Raw genomic sequence first — 24,938 nt, 5'->3', positions numbered from 1 at the left:
ATCTTAGTAACAGTTTAAATTGATGCCTTAATCACAGGCTCTCAAAGATTCTATGACTAAGCGAGTCATGTGAAACACTTTAGTGCTCGTCTCTTCAGAGGTTAGTGGTTATGTCAGTAATGTTCTTTTTACTGGTTTATGGATTTAAATCATTAGTGAGCTGGCTGTTGCGTTCCTCCCACGACCAGGAAAGTTAAACTTGAAGAGAAATCCTCATCTTAATCTGTGATGAACTAAAACTAAAACCTTGAACCAAGGATGACCTAAATGTGCAGTACTGTTTTCTTAATGGCCCATATAATAAACATCTTAATAAAACATAGGTTCCACAATATATCGACATTCTTAACAGATTGACTTTTTTTAACCATCAAATAAAGGCTTATGTTTAACTGAGCTCTTACCGTATTTTACTTGTGCAATGTCCCCAACCACAATCTCCGCCACAGGAATTTGAATAACTTGTCCTCCACGGACAACAGTAAATTTCTGTTCCTGCTCAATGCGGCTCTGGAGGCCTCTAAATTGCTTTTCTTTACTCCAGTCATTGAATGCTGTTACCAGCACCACACAGATAACTGACAGAAGAATGGCGGCACCCTCGATCCACCCCGCCTCTGCCTCATTTTCATCCCCACCACCACCAGCAGCTTTTCCACAGTCTGAAGGAGGATGGGGGAAAAAAAAAACATTAACATACAAAGCATAAACTTAACACATCACCTCATGGCTCTGAGAAAAATAAATGCCATCACATCATTACATGTCACTGCAAGTATCACTAAATATATTTAACAAGAGACATAATTAAGACTTCAAACATAAGTAATATCTAGAAAAAGAAGATAAAACATAAATGTAATGAATGGTTTCTTACTTTCTCTCTCTGCATCTGGAGGTTTATAAAAAGAAAGGCCTAGTGAAACTATGGCTGCCACTTCAAGAATAATCAGCGTGACATCCTGTAGTGCCTCCCACACTAACTGCAAGAACGTTTTGGGCTTTTTGGGAGGTATAAGATTTTCCCCAAACACTGTTTTCCGCTTCTCAATATCTGCAGGCTGTCCGCTTAGACCTAGGTAGGCAAAGACAGATAAAAGAAAAAAAACCTGTTAATTCATAAAATGTTAGTTTTAAACCCATCAGGGAATTTCACACAAAACAAGAAATATTTATTCACATCAGAAAAAAAGAAAAGAAAGAGAAGGCCTTAATTATGTGTCACAAAATTGGAGCGCAGATGGGTGAGTTGCTGCAGTTCACAGGGGGGGAGCGTGTCTCACTGAAGTAAGAGTCAGTGAGCTGTGCTCTCATCAGCAGGCCTCCAAAAGCATAATTTCCAAAAGGATTCAGCATTTCTGACAGGACACTGTGGAGGACACAATGCCTGCAAACAATGACACATTCTGTGGGTATGTCAAACATTTTCACCTCTTTCAGACACGCCAGGGAATGTGAAAACTATGGTCAAATCTAATCCCCCAAAACTGCTGTTTTCAACACAATGACCAACTGACTAGGGGTTGAATCAGCTATGGACTCACAGGTGCCTATACTCACACACTACTGTCACGTTATGGAGTCATCTCTCTGATACATTACACGTCTGGCTGCCCTGAGACCCAGTCATCCATGTGTACAGAGAAGGAGCTTTCTGCAGCAACCCATTCAAATGCCTCAACATTCAAGGCAGAGTCAAATATTCAAAAGGGCCTTCGCACATTTGATGATGCATGACAGTTTTTCAGTTCTATTCATGCTAGCTGTGTGTGGGTGGGGGTGCAGACTGGATGGAGAGAGAGTGTGTGTGTGTTTATGGGAAAGAGATGGAGCAGGCCTGAGGGCTGGGGAGGAGTGACTGTGTGAAACTGCTACTGACAGGCAGATGGGGGTGGGCGGGGGTGGTCGGGGGTGAGGGTGTAAAGGACCGAGACTATTAAAGAGTAGAGATGCTGATGGCTAAACGGAAGCTGTCCTGGCAGTATCAGCGTATTAACAGGGAAAAGGATCAGCAGGGCATGGAGAGAAAGAGGAAACGACAGAAAAACAGACAAGCAGACCAGAGGCATAATAAAAACCATGACACCGCCTTGGAAACTGAGCACAGTGACAAGAGCACAGACAATAAGATACATTGTTCTTCTGATCTCATGCTGTAGGCACAGACAGTTCAAACTGCTGATTCTGATGGGGTTTTCTTTTTTATTAATATTGGAGAAGTCAAAACTCCAGCAACACTTATTGTGTTTAGAACGTCATTGTCAGGCCAACACTTTGTGTGTGAACACCGAGACTAACTACTGTTTCAACAATAATGTTCTATACACTCATGTGTTCCTGGAATTCTCCATTTAGATTTTACCCCCTCCCTATTTTGTTTTGCTTATCCAATTCGGGGGTGTAAGGCAGCTGGAGCGTAACCCAGCTCTCATAAGGTGAGGGGCAGAGTAAACACTGGGCAAGTGGCAGTCTGTTGCAGGGCTAACACAGAGAGAAAGACAACTTTTTACACTTACATTCACACCTACCAATTAACCTAACTCCATACATGTGTTTGGACCACGAAAGGAAACTGAATACCTGGAGAGCAGTGCAAACTCCAGGCCCTTGTTGGGCCCTGGGTGAAAGAACAGTGAATGGACGTGTCATTTGTGGTCATTTCATAACCAAATATCTGTTGAATTAAGAATTTAATCTCTGTAGACTCTTCTCTGGAAGAGTTTGGAAATACTTTGGATTCATTGCAAGTGATGTTGTGAGTGTTTTACGCACATCCATCATGCAGGTACAAAGACCTGACTGAAAGACCTTAAATTTTGCTTCTAGGAAATGTACTCTGATCAGGGAATAAACACCTTATTTAAATGAAGACGTTTTAAATAACAGATATGTATCATGATATAAAAGTGATACATCGTGTTGATTTCATTTTCCATCAAGTTATGGTAGTCCCACCAATTCTAGATTTCACTAATAATCTAGAATAGGTCTAATGCCAATAAAGTAGCATATAAAATATCAGAAAACTGAGTTAACATTAACACCAAATCCCAAAGTAAATGCTTTTTCCTGTTAAAATATAAACCTTGATATTTGTTTTGTGTGTGTCAGTTTGCTAACTGATGACATAATTGGGCTCTAAAAACATTTTTTTTTTAAAAAGGCTTGAATTAAATACATTTACAGTTGATTTGTGTTTTATCCTTGCCAATTCATTATAATCAGTGAATATAGTAGGATAATGGTTGGGCTAAACTTTACTCCTGAATAAATTACTTAAATAAATAACTACAATAAAAAATGCTGACTTCAGTGAACTGCTTCATAAAATTCCAAATTGTTTCCATTGATTTCAGATGCGAGTTAATTAAAAGAGGGTATTGCCGTTTTTTTCCCTCATTCCTACTCACCAAGCAGGTCAATAAAAACTTGTGTAAAGAAGAAAATAATCCTGTATTACTAGTTAAATGGTTAATTGACATTACAACCTAACACATACTTTTCTAAAAGAGGTGAGAAGAATGACTCACCACCAGCACAACACATTAAAAAAAAAAATAGTGACTGGGTTTATCCAGCAAAGCTGACTGTTGCTGCTCCGTGGCTGTCTCTCACCATCTCCTTTAATTCTCTGTGCCTCTAATTAAAACACGCTGACAGCTAATACCCCACTCAACTTTACACCACATTTTCCCTTTGTATTATAGCAATAAATACAAGTGACAGAAGCCGATCAAGGTGTCATCTCTCCATTTGATTCACAAACAGAAAATAGGTTGGCCTTGGCCTCTTGCATCATTTTAGCCCCAGTGTCAAGCAGCTAATCATTAACCATTTAATTTGGATGCTTGTGCAAGCTGACCCATCTGAGTACTGTCATTTTCAGTCATCAGTAAGAGGTCAAGGTAAACCTTTACCCTGGGTCTGTCACAATTAAATGAGATGGGAACCACAACTAAGCATCATTGACTCAACAAACTAAGCCTGAGAAATAATTCCGAACTTGCGTTTTTATGCACACAATCAAGAAAAGAGGACTTGTGATTGTTCACTGTACAACCTTTTGTAGATTAATTTGCTAAGGAGGCGAATCAAACCTGGTGAACTGTTTTACTGTGAGTAAAATGTATAAAAAGATTCTTTATGTTGCTAAAAGGTTAACCATCAACCTATTTACATTAATATAATATGAAGCACATCTGAGTCCAATTAGGATAACTGGATTATGGGATTTCCATCACCTCTGCTTAAGTTAAGCCCCGTCCACATTTAACGTGCTTCATCATGATGATTAGTTGGTGGTTGACATTCCCGACTAGTTGAGCAGGTAACCACCTTGTCAAATTAATTAGCAGTTTTATGGATTCTCAAGGATGAGAAAAGTAATCGAGACCTTAAATGGTATTTTACCTGTTAATATAATATAATAATATTGTATGTATAATAGTTAATATAACCTACTATGGTAAGATCACTTTAGAGTTTAGTTGACGGTGACAGGTAGTTTGCAATTGAAACAAGAGGAGTAATCAAAATAGTTGAGATTACAATACTGATGAATAGTCATGTTAAAAACCATATACTGATTGATTTTTTTTAATGTCTTTTTTTTTTAACCAATGATTCCTTCAAGTTTAAATAAAAACACAAAAATAAAAATAATTATAAATGATAAATAAAGAGTCAGGCCCTAAATAGGGGATGTTTTTTTTTTTTTTTTTTAATGTCAAGCCTTTCTCACAAGAGAAGCCATTCATCCCTGCCAGCCTGCTTCCACTTTGGGATGTCTACGGGTGCAAGGGAGCCCCAGGCGGCAGCAAGTTTGTGTGCCTCAGGAGCCATAGGGAGAGCAACAAGCAGCCAGAGCTGACAGCCAGCTGTCGCACGCCGTGGAAAGATGAGCGGGTGAGAGAACCAGAGTCATCTGGACATAAAGGTCCTGCCTTTTTCTCCAAATTAGATTAATCTAAGGAAACCTTGTGAGTTTTACTTCCTGTAGATAGAGCTTGTTGACCGAAGGCCTACTTTTAGCCATGGGGCTTACGGGGGCAATAAAGAAAAGGAGTGCATTTCAGCTATACTATATGCTGACAGACTAAACCTCATCAATCTTCAAACTTTAATCTCAGTTTCTTGACTGCATGCCCTCTACCATTACACTGACGCAATCTAGCAACAGAAAGAGCTAAACATCTGTTAAACCACCATCTATATGGCAGCTCTTACAACAGCAGGTGTCTCCAGGACCGCAGTTCTCTGTGACAGCAAGTAACACCAATTCCAGGTACAGTGTAAATTTGCAGAGATAATCTTTTGTGTGAATCTAAAGTCCACTTCACACTCTTCAACAGACAAAAACCTATTTCCACTTCTTGTAATTTTACACGCCTCTTTCTCTTATAAAAAACACTAAAATAGGGTTGTTTATAACAGCCCTCATAACAATCATTTTAACAATTTCTTCCAAAAGCCTTTTCAGAGAAAATCATGAGAGGATTTTAGGTGTTGCTGCATGTAGGAATTTATCTGCTCTAAGACAGCGTTGATTAATAAACTGAGCATTGAGACTCTCAAAGGATATCATCATCCAATTTCTGCCCTAAAAAATAGAAATCTGTGGTACTACATGTTGATCAAAGTACCATCATCACATCACTCAGGAAATTTTGAGACTACAAATAACAAAAGGCACAGTGTCTAACTAGAAAATCAATATCTCCATAGTTTTACAGAATTGGGTTGAAATGAAACAGAACTCCTCTGCACACCTTTAGTAACTAAAGCAAAACAGGAAAATAATTGTGCTCATGTATCAGTTTTCAAGCCAGAAATGACTACATGTGTATCAGCACACTTCCTAATTTCTCGCTGAACTGAACCAAACCAAGCCTGAGAGCTGTTATAACCACTCCCAGGCAAAACGCTTCAGCATATCACTTTGAATTTAGACATGAAGACAAGATATGCAGGCTTCCTGAATTACAAAGAGAAAGACTACGACTTAACAGTCCGAACCTTGACACTGAATAAGGGGGTTTCCTGTTCAAAATGACAGATACAAATAGGCTGTCAGATTTTATAAATTAGATCAACTGGATGCATACCCTGGGACCCAAGTATCAGACAATGTGAAAATAGCAATGAACAAGGGATAACTGTGAGGATTACTGCCAATAATACTAATTTAAAAGTGGCCATGACAATTTGATGAGTCTCAATATGCAAAGAAAATAAGCTACTTGGTTTGAAGAAAAAAATGCTGTGGTTTTAGCAACTGTTATATACTGTGGCATGATATCACCTACACCCATTACTGCAGCTCAACACCTTCTTGCCCCAACTGTAATAACTTCCATCTCTAAGCGAAGATGACATCACTATATGTTTTTTTTAGGCTTGACTAAGTCCCCACAAATACCAAAGAGAACAATAGCACCATTTTCACAAGCTGAAGGGCTGCTGTGAGCATTTAGTATATTTTAAAGCATATACAAGACAGAGTTTCCTTTGAAACGTTATTGCTGACTATGATATCTAATTATGCTATCGGTGTGGGGAAAAAAGAAACAGAAGCAAAAATGAAACGGGGGGGGAAGTAAAAAATGATGTACAAGTGAAACCAGGTCAGACAGCTACGTGTATTAGCGAGATCGCTCCCTTCAACTCTCTCAGTAAGAAAATATTTTAGCACACACACTAAAACACTTGCCATCTAAAAAGACATCAACCCTTTCTAGCTTAAATGCCTCCACCTCTTTTTTTAGTACACTACAGTACAGTGACAAATGGGTTAAGGGTTAAAATTTGTCAAAAACCATTTTTCGTGCATTGTCTGAATAAGCTTTTGGCAGTTCTCACTGTCACAATTGAGAAAGCATAATTACATCTTTTTAAACTCACAGCACTGGCATGTTAATTATCAAAATCAATCTGAATCAGTGAATTGAAATCCAACTGAATAGGGAGCTCTCTGGTGGTCTATTAAGACTTATGTACAGACATGAAAAATAGCAGTCGTACTGCCACGATAAATTACATTTAGCCTCATGCAAATGGAGCTGGCTTTAAAGTCTTAGATTATGCAAACTAGTTAAAGCAGAGCAAGACATTAGTGCACATTCCTAACAGCTACATTTACTCAAACTTCTTTGGATGAAAAGAGCTTGGGAAGTGGAGGATTAGCAGAGGATTGGCTTCAGAGGTTCAAATAATGCCCACCCAACTAATTAGAAATCCCTTTTCAATTGTCAGGATCCTGTAATCTTAAATGATGGCTCAATTTCCCAAGCCAGGGACAAATGTGCTGATTGAAACAGTGGGTGTATACCAAGTGGAATGGGGATGTAGTCAAGCTCATCAGTACAGTCTTGTTTAAAAAAAAAATAAACCAAAAAAACCCTGCCACTTTAGCCCAATTTATTGAAATAAATTGGGCTAAAGTGACTGTTCCCTTTGAAACCTTCAAGTAACTTGCTTTCAGTCTCATCGTTTTGGACAAGCTGAAAATCTTAAAAGCATTTTAAAAACAAGACCGTTGATATGCTGGACACCAATGAAGGCAAAACAAAAGAAAAAAAAAGATCTGAAATGAAGGCTTAACAATGTAAACATGTCCCTAATATTCAGCTAACTTATCTTTTCATTTATTAAAATACAAATCAATACAGTAATAGGACTTCTTTGTGATTTATAAGGAAAAATGCAAAGCTAAGGGGCCTCAACTAACCACATTCTCTCTTTTTTTACAGCATACACTCAGCTGAGCAGAGGGGGAGGACAATTTACACAACAACCAATGTCACTCATGCTGAAAATATGACAGGACTCCATATTCACCAACATTACACAGCCACATGCATGTTTAGACAACTTGTGCTCCCTCAGCAGCTAAATTCCTATTCAGCAATTTTTCATTATAGTTTAGACAATGGCCCATTGCCTTTAGTAAATCTAAAGGGAGTTAGACAAACTGCACCGTGCACAAATGGCATGCGCAGTATTATCCAAGAGAGAAAAAAAAAAAAGAACGTTTAAGGATTAAAGTAAGTTAATGGTACTTGCTCAAATAACAGTTGCTTTGCAGTTTTGTAAACGCTTGTATTTACCATTATTTGGTTTACTGAAGCTCAGGAGACTTTTACCTTGCACCGAGTGACTGCATACAAAGGACTGTTACAGTGAATATGTGGTGCCATTTTAATCTGGGATCAAAATGAAAATCCCCACAAATAAAGAGTTCAGTCAAGGTCATACTAGTGATTAGGCAGACTGTCTATAAAGGGAAACAGACAGAAGTAGCAGGGGAAAAAAAGAAAGAAAAGATAGGCACCATCAAAAGCAACCTACTTGGGTTTCACTATACCCTAAATGGAATTTTCCCCCCAATTCTTCTAATTATTAGCTTATGAATTTAATATTGAAGAAGACAGTCACAAAAGAGAAAGTCACTGCTTTACTACCAAGCCTTACAGAGTCCTGTTTTGTCCTCCACATGTGGGACATTTATCTGCCTGCAGACTGGTACTGTGCCCAAGCAAACAGCTGGTCTGTCTGAAACCTGCACACATAGTCAGAGAGGTGAAAAGGGAGAAAAGGAGGGTGTGTGGGACATATCCACACAGGCCTTGAAATAGAGCAGGACTGGCCCAGGTCAGAGCCAGTCTGCCTGGCCACCTGTCTGGTTTGTGAAAGCTTCCAAGGAAGTCATGTCAAGGCAATCAATAATGTGGATGACACACCTCCTAAACTATGTGTGCACCACATTGTCATTCCCAAAACTAAAACTGTCATGCTGTAAATGATCAAACTCAAATCATGTTGAGTAAAAGTGTTACTATACCATCTATTGGTGATGTTTTTAACCGGTTGCAGAGTCCTTGAATATCCCCATAATATTCCGCAATTTTGGTTACTGCCTCAGCGCTCCTCAGTTCCATTAACCCACGCAGTTCTTTTAGTGTGCAGCCAAACTCTCCATCATGGTTGGCCTCCACTATGGAGTTCTTCACCCCACTGTACGAGTTGTTCGCCATCTTCTTACTGCCTCCCCAGTCTATTGCAAAGTGTTGCTGCTTTGACTTGACAGCAGGGGTTTAAAAACACCCAAAAAAAAAAGGGCTGTCCTGGAAATTCTTAAATCCTCAAGAGTGTGAACACAGTGACAGTTCCCATAAACAGCCAACAGGCCCTTCACAGGCAGCTGGAGTCATATGCCAGGTAGAAGGGATATTATGAAACAAGCCATTTCCCTGGGAGAGCTGAGTTCCTATTCTTTCATGGTGACTGAGGATCACCCACAGAGCCAGAGATCACCATGCATCCAGATCTGGAAGAGAAGAGCAAACATAAAAAGAAATTTGTCAATATTCACACCAAAATGGGCCATTACATGAAGAGGGGGGTTAAAATTCATTTACTGACATAGCGCTTATGCTAACTAATATCTGGCCAGGAAAACATTTCATTTTCAGTATATAACCTACCAAGCTGGAGGCAGCTGAGACAAGTAGCTGCGTTATTAGCAGAACTGCCTCTAATCAATTGGCAAGAGATTCTGATTAGTTTTACTTAAGTTGCAATAAAATAATTTTGCCATCAAGATAAAACTCTTGACTAGTAATGAGCACTCTTTTTCTTGGTTAAAGCTTCTTGAGCATTATGTACTGGTTATCTACTGTTAACAGAGCTTCAACAACACTTTTACACATTTTTCTTGCCTCTTGCATGAGTTGGACTTGAATGAGGCATAAAGTGATTAAAAACAGAACATATTCAAACAATAACAAAATAATAACCATGTTAAACAATGTTAAAGCCAAAGCATGACAGTTCAACCAACTAACAGACCTCATGGACAAGCACAATAAACCACAAGACCATTTTCTATCTGCTTTTTAGTTACAATTCAAATTCATGTTTCTGTTTTTCCTATTAATATAAACTGTTCCTCATCTGATAAATAAAGATGTTGCCTGCTGTACAGATTGTGAAAGGCAATTTTTTGAATTGTGATAAATAATAGGCTTTGTTGTTGGTCTTCTACCTTATCTGTATTAATAAATAAACAAACAGCAGACCCTGATACAACATAAAGTCACTGTTTCAAATACAAATGTTGTTGAAAAGACATTACAAAGTGCATATCAAATCTTGAAGCCAGCACGGCAGAAGATCTCTCTATAATGACCATAGCTACAAGGTGGAGCAAAAAAGATTAGTGCAATTAAACCAGGTGTTTACCTTAAGTTTATTGCTTTGCACTTGAAGGTATGCTCTGCGTAGTCAGCCCATTCTCCCCTGTCATTTTATACAGAAACGCTTGTTGGCAAGCTTTTACTGCACTTACAGTAAATTATTGGGTTACGTTTGACTTCAGTAATGTTATCTTAACTTCTTTACAGAGAGCAGAGGACACAGTGAACACTAGGGCTGAACGATATATCGCATTTGCGATAATATCGCGACATGATCAAGTGCAATTTTCTAACCGCAAAGGCTGCGATTATACTCTGGACATGTCCAAATTCATGGGCTGCATCCTCCTGAGGCCGCATTTGTAGACCGATTACGTCACAGCGACGTGCCGAAGGCTGTCCAAATTACTACCATATCCCAGAATTCATAGCGCGGCCCAGCCAAACTCCAGTTTCCAGCAATGGCGGCCGCTACTAAGTTTTAAAATTACTCATACTAATCTTTCAGGGTCACAAAATAAACTTTTAACATATTTTCAGGCGAGAAAGTAGTTGTGTAAACATCAAATATCTGCTCGGTTTATCAAGATATCCCATATTTGCAAAAGTGCTTCGACGTTTTCAGAGGCGTCTGCTACCCACCAGCTCGACAGCTAGCCGGGAGCTCGAGGGTTACTGATGCGGCCGAGAACGGCACAACTCCCGGCACATCATTTTCAGATCACCGCGGAGTTTCGCTGCTCGGGTTAAACGTAATATATAAGTCACTTAGACAACCTAAAAATGTTATTGTTGGGCTTTTTTCAGTGTTTTGTTTGTTCGTGAGTAAATCGGTTTGGCTGAGATTAAAGTTATTAGATTAGATAAAATAAAACTTTATTAATCCCCCGGGTGGGTTCCTCCTTGGTTTTCACACAGCTGACTAAACGTCAAACAGAAAACTTATTAAACAGAAGTATGAGACAGTCGAGAATTTACACCAGTGTCTGGTTATATTTTAGATAGCAAGAAGCAGACGGCCGAGTTTATTAAACTCCACCGAGACAGCGGTGACGCTAATCAGAACTAGACCGTCCAATTTCACGCCTTTAAATTTTAAAGGCGTGTTTGTGTGTGTGTTTATACAATTGCTATTATGTTTGCACTTTATGTGTAATGTTACTGACTGCAAAGATCAGTAAGATGTGTGTATTTTTTATTTATTAGTTTTATTTATTTAATATTATTTTTTAATTGAATGACTGTCTAGTAGTTCACAGATGTCGAAAAACTGAGTGTGGTAAAGCCACTGATTTTTTTTTAATGTATATTTCTGCAATCTGCACATTGTACTGACTTTCATTTTAATGTTTACACCAGGGTTCCTTGTCAGCACTTTATGCTCAGATGTTTGTAAGCTAAAAATAAACTATTGTGTATGTTCAAATATACTGTTGTGATTGAAGAAGTTAAATAAAAATGTCAGTCATCAATTCATGCATCACCTCATGTCATCATAACAGAGGTCTGTCTTCCAGGAAAGAACAGTTTAAAATTAATGTAATATAGTATTGGCCATGCTATATGATGTATTGCTTGTCTTTGTTTAATAATACAGAAGACAAAGACCTTAAAAAATAATCGCATATCGCATCGCAATCGCAATATTGGGGCAAAAAAAATCGCAATTAGATTATTTTCCATAATCGTTCAGCCCTAATTTGAATGAGGCATAAAGTGATTAAAAACAGAACATATTCAAACAATAACAAAATAATAACCATGTTAAACAATGTTAAAGCCAAAGCATGACAGTTCAACCAACTAACAGACCTCATGGACAAGCACAATAAACCACAAGACCATTTTCTATCTGCTTTTTAGTTACAATTCAAATTCATGTTTCTGTTTTTCCTATTAATATAAACTGTTCCTCATCTGATAAATAAGGATGTTGCCTGCTGTACAGATTGTGAAAGGCAATTTTTTGAATTGTGATAAATAATAGGCTTTGTTGTTGGTCTTCTACCTTATCTGTATTAATAAATAAACAAACAGCAGACCCTGATACAACATAAAGTCACTGTTTCAAATACAAATGTTGTTGAAAAGACATTACAAAGTGCATATCAAATCTTGAAGCCAGCACGGCAGAAGATCTCTCTATAATGACCATAGCTACAAGGTGGAGCAAAAAAGATTAGTGCAATTAAACCAGGTGTTTACCTTAAGTTTATTGCTTTGCACTTGAAGGTATGCTCTGCGTAGTCAGCCCATTCTCCCCTGTCATTTTATACAGAAACGCTTGTTGGCAGCTTTTACTGCACTTACAGTAAATTATTGGGTTACGTTTGACTTCAGTAATGTTATCTTAACTTCTTTACAGAGAGCAGAGGACACAGTGAACACATACACACATACTCTAAAACCAGGGACAGATGAGAGAAAATAAGCTGACCATAAAGGATAGAAAAACAGTACAAACTCTTACACCCTGCTGTAATAAATAAGTGCACAAAAATCAGGTAACACTTTTCACTTCTTGGGATAGGAGCATAAAGCCCCTTGTCTTTAAAATCAATCCAGCCAAATTTGTAAAATTAAGATTTCACAGAGACCTGTTGTAAACAAAATGGGATTACTTCAATATTTTATCAAAATCAACAGAACCTTTGATCATCACATTCTAATCAGTCTATACTTGAGTCCAAGTGAACATTTAAGGAAGAATTCCTGGGCTCATAGAATCATACATGAGGACAAAGTGAATACATAATAACATCTTGCTTGCAATACCAGAAATCCTGCTACTGTGTTGTAAGCCTGAACATAAACACCACTTTAACATGATGCGAGGGATGTGAAACAGGCCTTCTGATCCATATGAGTAAGAAGTCTCATGGACCTGATAAATCTTTTTTTAAAAATAGGTTTTTACAGGCACAGCATGGACCTAATGTATGATGATGTTTTAGTCCCCGTTTTCTAAATCTACTTTTCCCAATTAATGATGAAAATCTTAAAACAAACAAACCCACATGAAAATCGATATTTTAAGGTAAACTGGGCATGTCCTTGACCCTATGCAGTTTGCTTACAGGCCACAGATAGGAGCAGTATATGTCACAATAACCTTGTTCAACCTGCATGTTAAACACTTCCTTGTGCTAGTTTTCAGCTTTCAGCCCAATCCTCATGTTTTAATCAGAAGAGAGCAATTTGACCTGAATAAAAAGTCTTCTGGGCTGGATTCTTGACTTTTTAACTAACACGATTCAAAAAGTCTGGAGAAATGGGATCAAATCCAATCAAGTCTGCTCCTCAACTGGCTACCCACAGGGATGCACACTCTTGCGCTCATTATTTATCCTGCACACAAATATGTGTTAGAGCAGGTATGAAAACAGGACCATTTTAAAGTATGTGAATAACTCTGTTACTGTTAGTCAGCTCCAGGATAATGGGATCAGCTACGGCCCAGTACTTGATGATTTTGTTAAAAAGGTATAATGAGTCTTCAATTAAATGTAACTAAGACAAAATATATGATCACCGATTTTAGAAAGTGCACTCATACACAAGAGATCACGTCCATTATGAGTGAGGGAATGTGCTTAATCATAGAAATATCTCAGAACAATTATTGATTCAAAGCGAAACTTTGAAGCAAACTGTGAAGCTGTGTGCAAAAAACTAAACTCCACAATGATACAACCATGATGATTTCATTTAATCCTATTCTCACTGAATCCATTTTCTCCTTGCCCTTGGTGTCAGGTCTAATACATTTATCTGTAAAGAACAGAAACTCATTCAAACAAATTGCCAGACCACCTGACAAACTAACTTATGAGCCACTGTTTGAGAGAAAGATTTCTAGCCCCAAACTGTTGAACAACACAGTTTAAAAACTGCTTCACTGCAGCAGCTTTCACTTAGATGAACAAATCCATAGCTTTACAATCCTATGCCAGGTGAATTCATTATTATGTTTTTATTAATTTCTTTAGTGTTTTGTATTACGCTTATCTGTTGTCTCTGTTTGTATTGAATATGTGCGTGCAAGGATGGATGACTCACTACTGCAGACCAAATCAACCTACGGGTATAAATAAAGTAACTTGAACCTGAACCTGCTACCCTTGAATATGACTACTACACTAAAATAAGTATAATTTAAATAACTTCAAGTTTAGTCTGCCTGATGAAGAGCTTCTAATACAACATTACAGTCAAATCTTTTCGACTAAACACCCCTATTTATTCTAGACTACATCAGTCCCTTTGCCATTTCAACAGAAAGTCTCTCACAATTAAATTTAAAAACAAATCACAGTCATAAAGCCCCTGGCTTCCCTGCTGTGTGACTCCTGGGGTGCCGTAGTGAACAAGGGCCAACTGACTGATTACCCTAGGAAAAGCCTTTTGTTTAATCTAATTAAGACTATCTGTCGCATGAGGGACCTCCATGGTGCTCTACATGGGAGAGTCCATTCCAATGAGAGGCTGCTGTCCATTCAGTGTTAATCAGACTAACACAATGTGGCTCATTCACGTCAACCAGGTTGATACAAATATGTCTTGGAGAAGCTCGGATGAGAAAGCAACCTCCTAATAAAACTACAGAGGCTGAAGCATAGCAAGTGTACATCTGTTTTAGGAAAGGTTTGATTTTATTGATTTCTTCATTTCAGAAGGAACAAAACTGGATTTATGGCTGAGATCTAACAAGATGGGCCCAGTTTCTATATGAAATCACTACTATACTAAAAGCCATGTCAAACTAATCTTGCATTGCACAAGGAATCTGGACCCAGCCATCTGATCCATTAGGAAAGGCACCAGTGGGGGTACACGGGAACATTAAGCCATGTCTGGAAATAACACTGGGGATACTTTACTTGCTTTTTCTCACTTTCTACATTTCAAACAGTAACACAAATGCACCTTTGCATGATTTGTGCTGCCCAGAGATTTAGGCTCTTCATTCCTGATGTGGCATTTTCATTTTTATTCTTGAGTATAATCACAATCTACTCTGGCAAAATACACAGACATGAATACACACCCCAAACTCAAAGCGCAAGACTTTATAGTGTTGTCAAACAATATATACATTTATATATTAAAAAAGGTGACATTGTATTTCAGCAATAGCCATTCCAAGCAAATGACACATATTTTAATCCCAGGAATTTCTGTCAAGAAACTGGGTTCCTTATGGCTGCTGGCTGTCTGTGTTTCCACTGTCGTCTAAACACTGATGGCTCTTTTTACAGGCCATTAATAAAATAAAACTTCACAACAAACTGATTCACTCCCTTCCTGTATGTGGTACTAATTAGGGGTGGGGGGAAAAAAAATCGATACTGTGTAGTATCGTGATATTTTGTTTGCTAATAATGTATCGATACAGGGACAGCAGAAATCGATATTTTGTTACAAAAAACGTTTTTGTGGACTGGAACATGCTGATCAACATGCTCTGACTTCAGAGCATGTTGATCAGCTCCTTTTTCTGAGCAAGAACCCTGACATTCCTTCACTGTCCAAATGTGTTTAACTTTTTTTTGGCAGCAATAAACATGACAGTTTACTTATTTTAATTTAAGACATGTTTTATTTTAATTAAGTTTAAAACTTTTTTATTTAATGTAAAATTATATTTTGTTTTAATTTACTTTCAAATTCTTCAGTTGCTCAATGGGCTGCATAGTTTTCATAAATTGCATAGTTCAGAATAGCTATAATTGTACCAGATGGTTGCATTCAGTTAAGTTGGACTAGACTGTAATACAAACCGTTCAGTTTGTCAACAATAAAACTGACTGAAATGAGAGAAAGACTGAGTGCGAGACTTTGATATTAGATAAAATGAATATTGATAAAGTTTACTTTTATGTACAGAATCTGAATATCGCAAAATGTTTTAAAAAATTGCAATAATATCGTATCGTGCGTTAAGTATTGTGATAATATCGTATCGTGGGATGTATGGCAATTCCCACCTCTAGTACTAATTGAGATCAGTAGAAATGTTAGAAAAGCAGCATTCCCACCCGTTAGTTTCCTTCACCTCTGAAAAATACTAGCCAAGAGCAAGAAGCAAGTCATTTGTTGTTGTTTTATTGCAGGGATGAAATTATTTCCTATGTAGTAAATGCAGCTGTAGTCAGGATAGTTTTGGAATTCTTTGTACCAGATCAAGTCCACAAATCCCACCAACCTGACACAGGTGAATTTCAGGGTAGACCATCTTGTACCCTAAAGAAAGCATGTGACTTTCTAAATTTGTTAATGGCCTCAAAAGTACTTGCATCAAGTGGCAGGACTTTAACTTGCTTCGAGCACCATATGGACTATTCAAGACAAGCCTATAATTTTCAGTGTAATTCACTGCACCTCCCACCCCATGTCTTACTATAACATTCACACCCCCTAGCCCAACATGCAGCAACAATGCCAAGATGAAAGAAGTGCCAACATTTGCTGCCCTGGGTCAGTTTCGGGTTGCAGTGCAGCTCAAATGTTACAACAGTGGAAAATGATTGTGATTGGATCTCCAAGCCAACAGCTGGCATGGTATGGCTGAATGACAGAGGCCAGAGTTAACCCTTTCCAAGCCTCAGTAGCAGACCGATAACTCAGGGTGGATGTGTGCTGGTTTAACCCAAGAATTACAGACATGCACATCACAAGGCTATTCAAAACTACAGTCACAATGAATCCCCTACAAAGAAGATTGCAGCAATTGGGAACAAGTAGACAGGACAATAGTGATGGATGTGTCATAAATATACTTATGTCTTTGTTTCCATGTTAAGGAAACCCTCTGGCAATTTGAATACCTTTATGTGCCAACAACTTGATGCAAGTCAAGGATAGCAATTCTAGGGATCCCTCTGCAATGGAGCTGCCTAATGCGAGAGGTGATATTTTTAGCTTCCCCTAGACTGTCCCCTCCCCCCACTGCTAGCCATTGCCGAACTGGGTCAGGCCATGTAAATGTGGAGGGTACAAAGCAGAGACACCCAGCCATCCTTGTGCTGTGTGGCTTGCAGCTGAGAGTGCTACTTCATCCCACCGACTGGAACCTCTACGTAGCTCTCAAACGCTGTCAGGCTGCCAGTTCATGAGAACGCACAGTCAGTGGTGTCACCGTCAACACGCTTTTCCTCTCCAGCTCCTTTTACTGCATGTATGGAAGGACACGTAACAGCATTTGAAATGAAAGTAAACAATCATCTTTTCCTCCAAAAACTAAGGCTGCTGGATAAATAGAAATAACATTTTATATATGCATTTCACTGTCTATCATATTATATTTATAGATCAATTTATGGACACTTTAAGACTACCGCGTTATTTTAAAAACATTTATTTGTGCTCTAATATTATTAAATATAGTCTTCGTACATTTTTTTTTTCTTTGTGTGTTCTGTCTTGTAGGTAAGCAGATGTAAATTGTTTTTTGGAACAACATGATTTCCAAAAAAAAAAAAAAAAAAAAATTCTGGTGCAGTATGTAAAACTTTGTACTGATAACAAGCCAGCTATACACATTTTTTTTAACCCCCACCTGGTAGAGTTTCAATAAACATTTGTGGAATCATTCCTAGTTGTGAATTTCCCTGACCTGTGTACAATTATAAGGCACTACTGCCCGAGGGCACAAATTTGACCACCATTCAGTGCTTTATAGTATTATGCTTCATAAATGATGAAATTCTTTTTTGCAAGTGAATGTTGAAAAATATTAATTTTAAATTAATTAATTAATTAAATTTAAGTTATCATTATAACTATTTGCCAATGCAATTTTACAAGGATGTTAATGCCTGTCTGTGTTACTTCTAAAAGCCTCTCTCTGTTTTTATACCCAATCATTTTACCAACCTGTTTGCAACAGATCTGATTAGTGTTGAGACTTTCGACCACTTTAAGCAATTAAAAATTTAGCATTTACTTTTCAAACCTTTTAAGGAACAGGTTGTACTTTTCTTTTTGAACCTTTGTGCCAACAAAAAGAATTTGCTATACAACAAGCAGTACGAATTTGAAAAGCATAAGCAGTAATATCTTAAATTTACCAACAAATAGTTTGACGCTGTCTTACAAAAGCAATGCAGGTGAAACACATTCTTATAGACCGGTTTTTAACCTCTTACATAACAACAGAACAGACAAGTTATAAAATTTAGTACATAGTGGCCATCTAGGCACATGAAGACTGACCGGTTTCTCAAAACTGTTTATATTAACATTTATAGAGCATGTCAAAAATAATTGTTGCTACATACATAAATGAGGGGAAAGCTGGGCATTTAAATAAGTAAAACTGAGAAACTGACCACATGAGTATTTTTGAGTGCTGGAAGACTGTCCTGTTGTTAAAGTTGTATTCTTACCCTCCACCCCCCACTGTTAAAAATAAATAAATAAATAATTTTTTGGACAAATTCAGAATTAAAATTTCAACATTTACCTACAGAATTTGTTATCATCAAATCAAACATGCCCCTTTTCTTTCATAGTACTGGCCACAGAAATACTATACATGAATATAAAAATTTTACTGCTTTCTACTAATTTCCTCCTGTCAAAGATGTAAATGCACAGCAAGAGGTATGGTTTTATTGAGCTTTTGCATAGCATTTCATGTGCATAGGATTGAAAATGTTCCAAAATGAGGCATCTTTCATTGAGGCACTTTGAAGATCAGAGGCTTTCTGTGTTCTTGCTTATGTGCGATACCACAGACCAGATCGGTGGCCTGGGGTCCTGCTGCCCCATCATTATCTGCTGCAGTCTGAAATTGCTGTTGCCATCATTTCAGTTTTAGGATGCACAATTGTTGACTTGTGCATTATATATTTCACAAAAAAACTGTGGTACAGAATGCATTGCTATGGTTTAACACATGTCATGCATGTGTTCTGCATTCATTGTGACGAAACCACTTGCTGTAACTGTTAATAAATAGCCTAAGTGAAAATGTATACTAGAAAGAAAGTTTTGAAGCTTTAAGGAACAGACAAATGATTTCATGATCCACATGATTGCATTTGATTCAAATAAAAATTCAAGTGGTATTTCAGGGAGTGATTGTTTCCCACAAATACACTGCTCTGACTTGATTAGGCAGGAATTGCTCTCTCATTGGCTCCACCGTATGATATTACTTGCCCAAGATTTTCAGAGCATGCTACAATGGCAGTTTAAATGTGTAGAGAAGATTACACCAGAGCAGGACTGTATACTGTATGCCACAAGTGATAACATCCAAGACAACCAGCAATGCTTTATGATGAGAGAAGTTGAGGTCTGGAAGTATGCTTCTATTATATAAGCTCAATGACGCTGAAGTTCAAATGAACAAATAATAATAATAATAATAATACAGTTAAATCATCTAGCCCACTTTAAAAATGTCCCTTTAATCATTGCCACGTCAAACCATGGAGCCCACCATGTTGCAGAGATGCCAAAACTAACATAAATGTCCGTCAGACTGACTGGTAGCATATTTAGACCTTCTGACAGTCTTCAGGGCTATTTTGCAGCACGTGCTTTGCAATTATTTTAATTAGGCACAATCCCAGTATATAATAACTTTTGCCAATCTTCAATTATAGTACATTTGATCTCCTGAAATTAAAAACTGAAGCATATAACTGGTAGTCACACCTGTGTAATTTGTTTCTCGTGCCAAGTTAAACAAGATTTAAATGAACAAGTAGTAATGAATGACTAAAAGACCCTGTAACCTAAAACCCCTGCTTGAAATAATCTTGACCTTACAATCCACACACAGTAAGAAAGATAAGTAAAATGCCATCATTGGTAAATGTTACCATGAATACATGACACTGGTTCAAAACCACACTATATTTAGCTTTCCATGCTGGTTTACATGAGGCTTAACGCCACCTTAGATTAATGACCTGCAGTGGTCACCTCAGTGAAATAATGCTTTAAACTAGCAATTATAAACATTAAACTTGAAGAATTACAGAGTACACTAAGGACAAATGTTAGTAATTTGTCTTAATGTTGGGCTTATAGTTGTCTGCAGTGCAGAGCATGACAATGAAATAAGTGAACATGTGAACCAGCAGCTGTAAGAGGAACTCATCCATGATGAGTTAGGAACAGACTTGGCAGGCGACAACTGCCTGGAAGAAAGTATACCAGATATGCGGCATTACTTCACAGTGGCTATAGCAGTTATCTCAGCAGCAAGGAGCATGTAAGATTGGTGAGAACAACATTCTTCAGCACAGAAAGAAAGAAAAAACATGCACCGCTGAAAAGGACGTAGAGGTGTGGTCTTGAAAGGTTGATTTTCTACAAACGAACTAATGAGCCACAAAGGTCAGGTGATCTTCCCTCTGAAATATAACAATTTTTTGAAAAAATTTAAAAAAAAAGTATTCAAATATCTACTGACTCATATTAGTCACTCAAGGAGAGGGGTAATGTCTATAATCAGCCATTAGGGGGAAAAAAAGGTGGCACAGCGAAGAATAAGAAAAGATATTTTTGTCATTCTTGAGTGACAGCAACAGTCTGAGTTCAAAGGGCTCAGACAAGGCAACAGATTGTTTAATGATTCACTTAGATCATCAGTAACACAAACTCAATTTCTATATGCTGCGCTAGACAGCTACAATGAAGCATTACTCACAGCTAAACCTGAAAAAAAAAAAATAGACTTCTAACGCAGTATTAGCTAGAAAATTCAAACATATCTCCAAACTGAATCACAGCAACTGTCATTGCAGCTAATACAATATTGTGCAGCAAGATATTGTGATTATAAAATCCGTGTAATTGCTTATCTGTCATTATATTATTTAACAAGACCAGAGTACAGATGACTACTACAGGTGACTAGCACGCTCTGTGTCACCGAGTTTTATGTTCAGCGTCTTTTCATACAACTACAATAATAGAATGTAGAATCACAAGTCATTATACAAACACTGAAAGACATTGCTGGCGCTGCAGCAAGCTGGGTGCTATTTAATTGGATAAGGAGTGATCCCTTCAACTAGACACCAAAAGGTGCTCTGTGGCTGCACTCCACATCGACCTGGATACTGCAGGTAATGTCTGAGTGCACCAATCTATATTACGTCGTCAATCAAGATTAAGAGTGTAACGTTAACGTACGTAATCATCTTGCAGTACCTGGAAGCCCTAAGAAATACGAGATACATTACGGGCAAGTGGAAGGTAATTTAAAGAGACGAGCTGCAGTCAGTGTGTGAGTTTCTATTGCCGTGTAAGTATGAAATAAGCGTTGTTCTTTCAGTAGCGTTACGGACGACAAGTGGCAGTTTTTTTCCCCTTAGTTCGGAAATAACCTGACAGTTTTGCCATACCAGGACATTTAAGAGTGGTAAACAGCCATACTTGCTCAAATGGGTTTCTCGTAATTGTTTCGAGGAGGTTAGGAGATTGGGACTTGAGATTAAAACCTACTAGTTGCGGTCAAATTGTCTTCAGAATACGGTACAAATTAAAGTGTTGGACAACAGAATGCGACACCAGCAAATGACAACCCCAGAAAATGATGTTAGTCAATAAACGAAGGTTCAAAACACGCTTACTGTGGTGACAGAGAGCAGAAATGACTAACGCGGTTTTATGGGTTCCCCGAGTTGCCCGTATTGAGTGTGTTGAGCAACCGCAGCGCGTGGACTCCCAGCGCTCGCGGAATATAGTTCCAGGCCGTTTAGCAGTATTACTCCACTAACGTTAGGTATCTGCATATAAAACGGGAACTGCGAGGCGTTAGACAAGCTGAATGACATATCACCATGTAACATGCAATGCAGGCAACTTTCTATTAAAGATATTAAGGTCCATAGTTTAAGTGTTATTTAACAGCGGGACCCCGCGAGGAGCAACCAAGTCGAAACGTCAATGTGCAGCCCAACAGATATGTTATTAAAAAAAATAACAGCGGTCCTGACTAGCGTACACGGTTAGCAAACTAGCACTAATGCGTTAGCTTATGCTGACTGCAAAGAGGGGAAATTCACAAAAGATACTTCCAACAGACTGACAAGTCTAAAAACTTAGCCATGAGCCATGCAGAAGTCCCAAGCAAACTATGCACAAGCGAATGGAATCTGGCAGCATCCCGGGCTGATTAGCTACCTGTGTTGGAAAACGAACCGCCCCATGTCAGTATCCCTCCAAGATAGCTAACATTAGCTTGGTATACCGCTAACTACCCAAGGCAAGCTACCCACAGTGGTTGGCCCTCGTTGATCAGTGCACACACAAAAAAGAAGACCTTAACCGGTTATGGGGTTACATGCAACATCCAAAATCACTTGGAAAGATCAATTATTGTGTGGCATTTTGCCGCGCTAATAGAGAAAAATATAAGTAAAATAATACTTACTCCGTCCTCTGAAGAGCACCCCAGCTCCCTTTCTCTCTTTAACTCCCCCTCAGTCTCACCAAAGACTAGACTCTCTCCCCTGATCTGAGGTATAATCCCGCCCACTGCGCTGTCACAACCAAAGCCTGCAAACCTCACACTGCCAAGATAGTTCCTATCTCCCTCGAGCTCATGAAAACCCATGTCACTTTGACCGGAAATCATATGAGACATGCGTGCGGTGGAAAAGCGGGATGATGTTGCCGCAACTCACGTGGCTGACTGCTGAGATAATAATCTCTTTATGTTTAATTACAGAACAGATGCAGACCAAGACCACCTATTTGTTTTTTAATGCAACACGATGAAGGGTGCGTGTCTCACAGCGGTATTGTTGCATCTCTATGATTTAAAAATGCTAAAATCAAGCTGAAGCGATATCGGGGATATCGTGAGAGACAACCGACCAAAAAATAACGTTGTAAAAGTGGAACTCGACGATGGCGGAAGTACACCAAGGTGAACCATTTCGCCTCGCCTTTTTCATTTCTGTCACAACACCGCCAGGGACATGTGATGCACGTCAAAAGGAGGATGGGTATGGACCGCTGGTGTGGATTCCCATTGGCTTAGCCAGCATATCAGTCGCCTATGGAAACGGTTACGTCATGATCCCCTAGTACTCCTTTGCTCCCGTGTAGCTTTATAATAACAGGATTATTCAACAGTCCCCCCCAATCATATGATGCAGTCTACAGACAGTAGGTAACGAAAACGCATCGGTTTTGCTGTCCGGGCGACTCAACCCCACCTAGGCTGCACGAGGCTCTTCCCCTCGACGCCTAATCAAACCTGACGTTATTCTTTCCATGACGTAGTGCGTTTTTTCTCTCTTCACCAGATTCAATGCGTGTATTCTTTGCGATTCCTTCAGTCCTCTCGGGGAGTCACACACTCTGCACAATCAGCCTCCTTATTACTTGGGGCAGCTGTCAATGAAATGCAAACAGCAATGTGAGCCATTAAACCGATGTGACAGAAATTTAACAGCGTTTTGGTACTGCAATAAATTGCAGCACAAGTCCCCTGTAATTGCCTAATATGTTTTTTTTTATGTAACAGAGAGTGCAAGGTGTTAATTGGAATTAGAAAGTCTGTGATCCAGAATTCAGACAAGGTGGTTATTGCAAAACCCATCTGAACTTTGCACAAACCAAGTCAGGTATAGAAACTGCTATTTGACAAGCATACAATACTTTAAAAAATAAAAAAAAGAAGATTAGTTGTGGTAGATCATAAACAGAAAATAACCATGGCCAGGGTCAAAACTCAGTGTAATACACTTGCTGTCTGGACATAATGGGATTTATCATTAACATGAGTGCCTTGAGTGCACGGCAGCAGCTGCCTCTTCAGAAAGGTCCAACGTGTTTAGGCTTGTGTGCAAATTAAAAGTTGGAAAATATCATTTCAGAATTTCCGAGTCAGACAGACGTCAAGCGGAGAAAAGAGATTTGGAAAGAAAGAGGAAGAGAAGAAGCCGGGGGAAAAAAACCCCCAACTTGATTTATGTAAGATGACTTGTGCAATCATTTGGCCTTATGTCTTTGTGATTTGACTTTAATGGCTCAGTCTAAAGCAGAATGAGGAACAATCAGTCAAAATGCATAGATAGGCAAAAAAAAAAAACCCCAAAAAATGTTGTTCGCAGAAGCTGCTAAATGATGGCTGTGCCTCACATGTGCTCCCACACTCCCTTCGCACATTGTGAGCTGTCAGTTTTCTGCTCTAAAACTTTAGAGCTGTAGCTGCAGCTGTGCTTAGATGCTGATGTTTTTTCCCCTGTACGCCCAGCAGTAACACGGGCCTCATGTGAACAAGCTTTGGCACACAGACTTTGCTCCACAGGCCTTTAAACCCTATAGTGCCAAAGAAGCGACAAGATCTATTTTTATGTCTGCCATTTTTGCAGTTCACTGTCAGTGGTTTTGGTGGCTTCCTAAGTTGCAGCCTGCAGTGCTTTGTGTTGGCCAACCCAGAGCAAATGTTAGGTCATTCACTGACCCCCGAGGGCATCTCTTTCTCTCTTCTTCAGTCCATCAGTCTGTGCATCAGCCCTTCTTCTTTATCTGAACCAGAGGACACACTTTAGGTAATGGTAGGAATGCAAATATAGATTCATAATGGATCTTTACAATCCATATCAAACATATATGAGGACTGTAGATCAGCTGGCCTGCTCTGGAGGAAAGTTGAAGATTTTCGGGGATATCTTTATTCATGTTGTTCAGTCTGGCTCATTTCAGGGGTAGCAAATGAATCTGAAAGATCATAAATTAAGATATTGTTCAGTTTGTACAAAAATGCAT

General features: G+C 38.6%; 1 protein-coding gene across 2 annotated transcripts in view; it reads right to left on the bottom strand.

Moving 5' to 3' along the window:
- Positions 1–22,649, bottom strand: part of atp2b1a (ATPase plasma membrane Ca2+ transporting 1a) — a 42,100-nt gene extending 19,451 nt beyond the window's left edge. For both annotated transcript variants that reach the window (XM_085376628.1, XM_085376629.1), the window contains exons 1-4: positions 22,591–22,649; positions 8,840–9,325; positions 878–1,075; positions 405–662 (exon numbers count right to left, since the gene is read on the bottom strand). In XM_085376628.1, coding sequence (XP_085232754.1) covers positions 405–662; positions 878–1,075; positions 8,840–9,032 — 649 coding nt within the window. In that variant the 5' untranslated portion in view covers positions 9,033–9,325; positions 22,591–22,649. The remainder of the gene's footprint in view (positions 1–404; positions 663–877; positions 1,076–8,839; positions 9,326–22,590) is intronic.
- Positions 22,650–24,938: the final 2,289 nt, after the last annotated feature.

The sequence above is a fragment of the Diplotaxodon limnothrissa genome, linkage group LG17 (assembly GCF_057381915.1).
Source record: "Diplotaxodon limnothrissa isolate DT_005_m linkage group LG17, D_limnothrissa_male_GT1.1, whole genome shotgun sequence".
NCBI classification, from domain to species: Eukaryota; Metazoa; Chordata; class Actinopteri; order Cichliformes; family Cichlidae; genus Diplotaxodon; species Diplotaxodon limnothrissa.
Note: the sequence above shows the minus strand (reverse complement) of the source record. Positions and strands in the feature narration are given on the sequence as shown.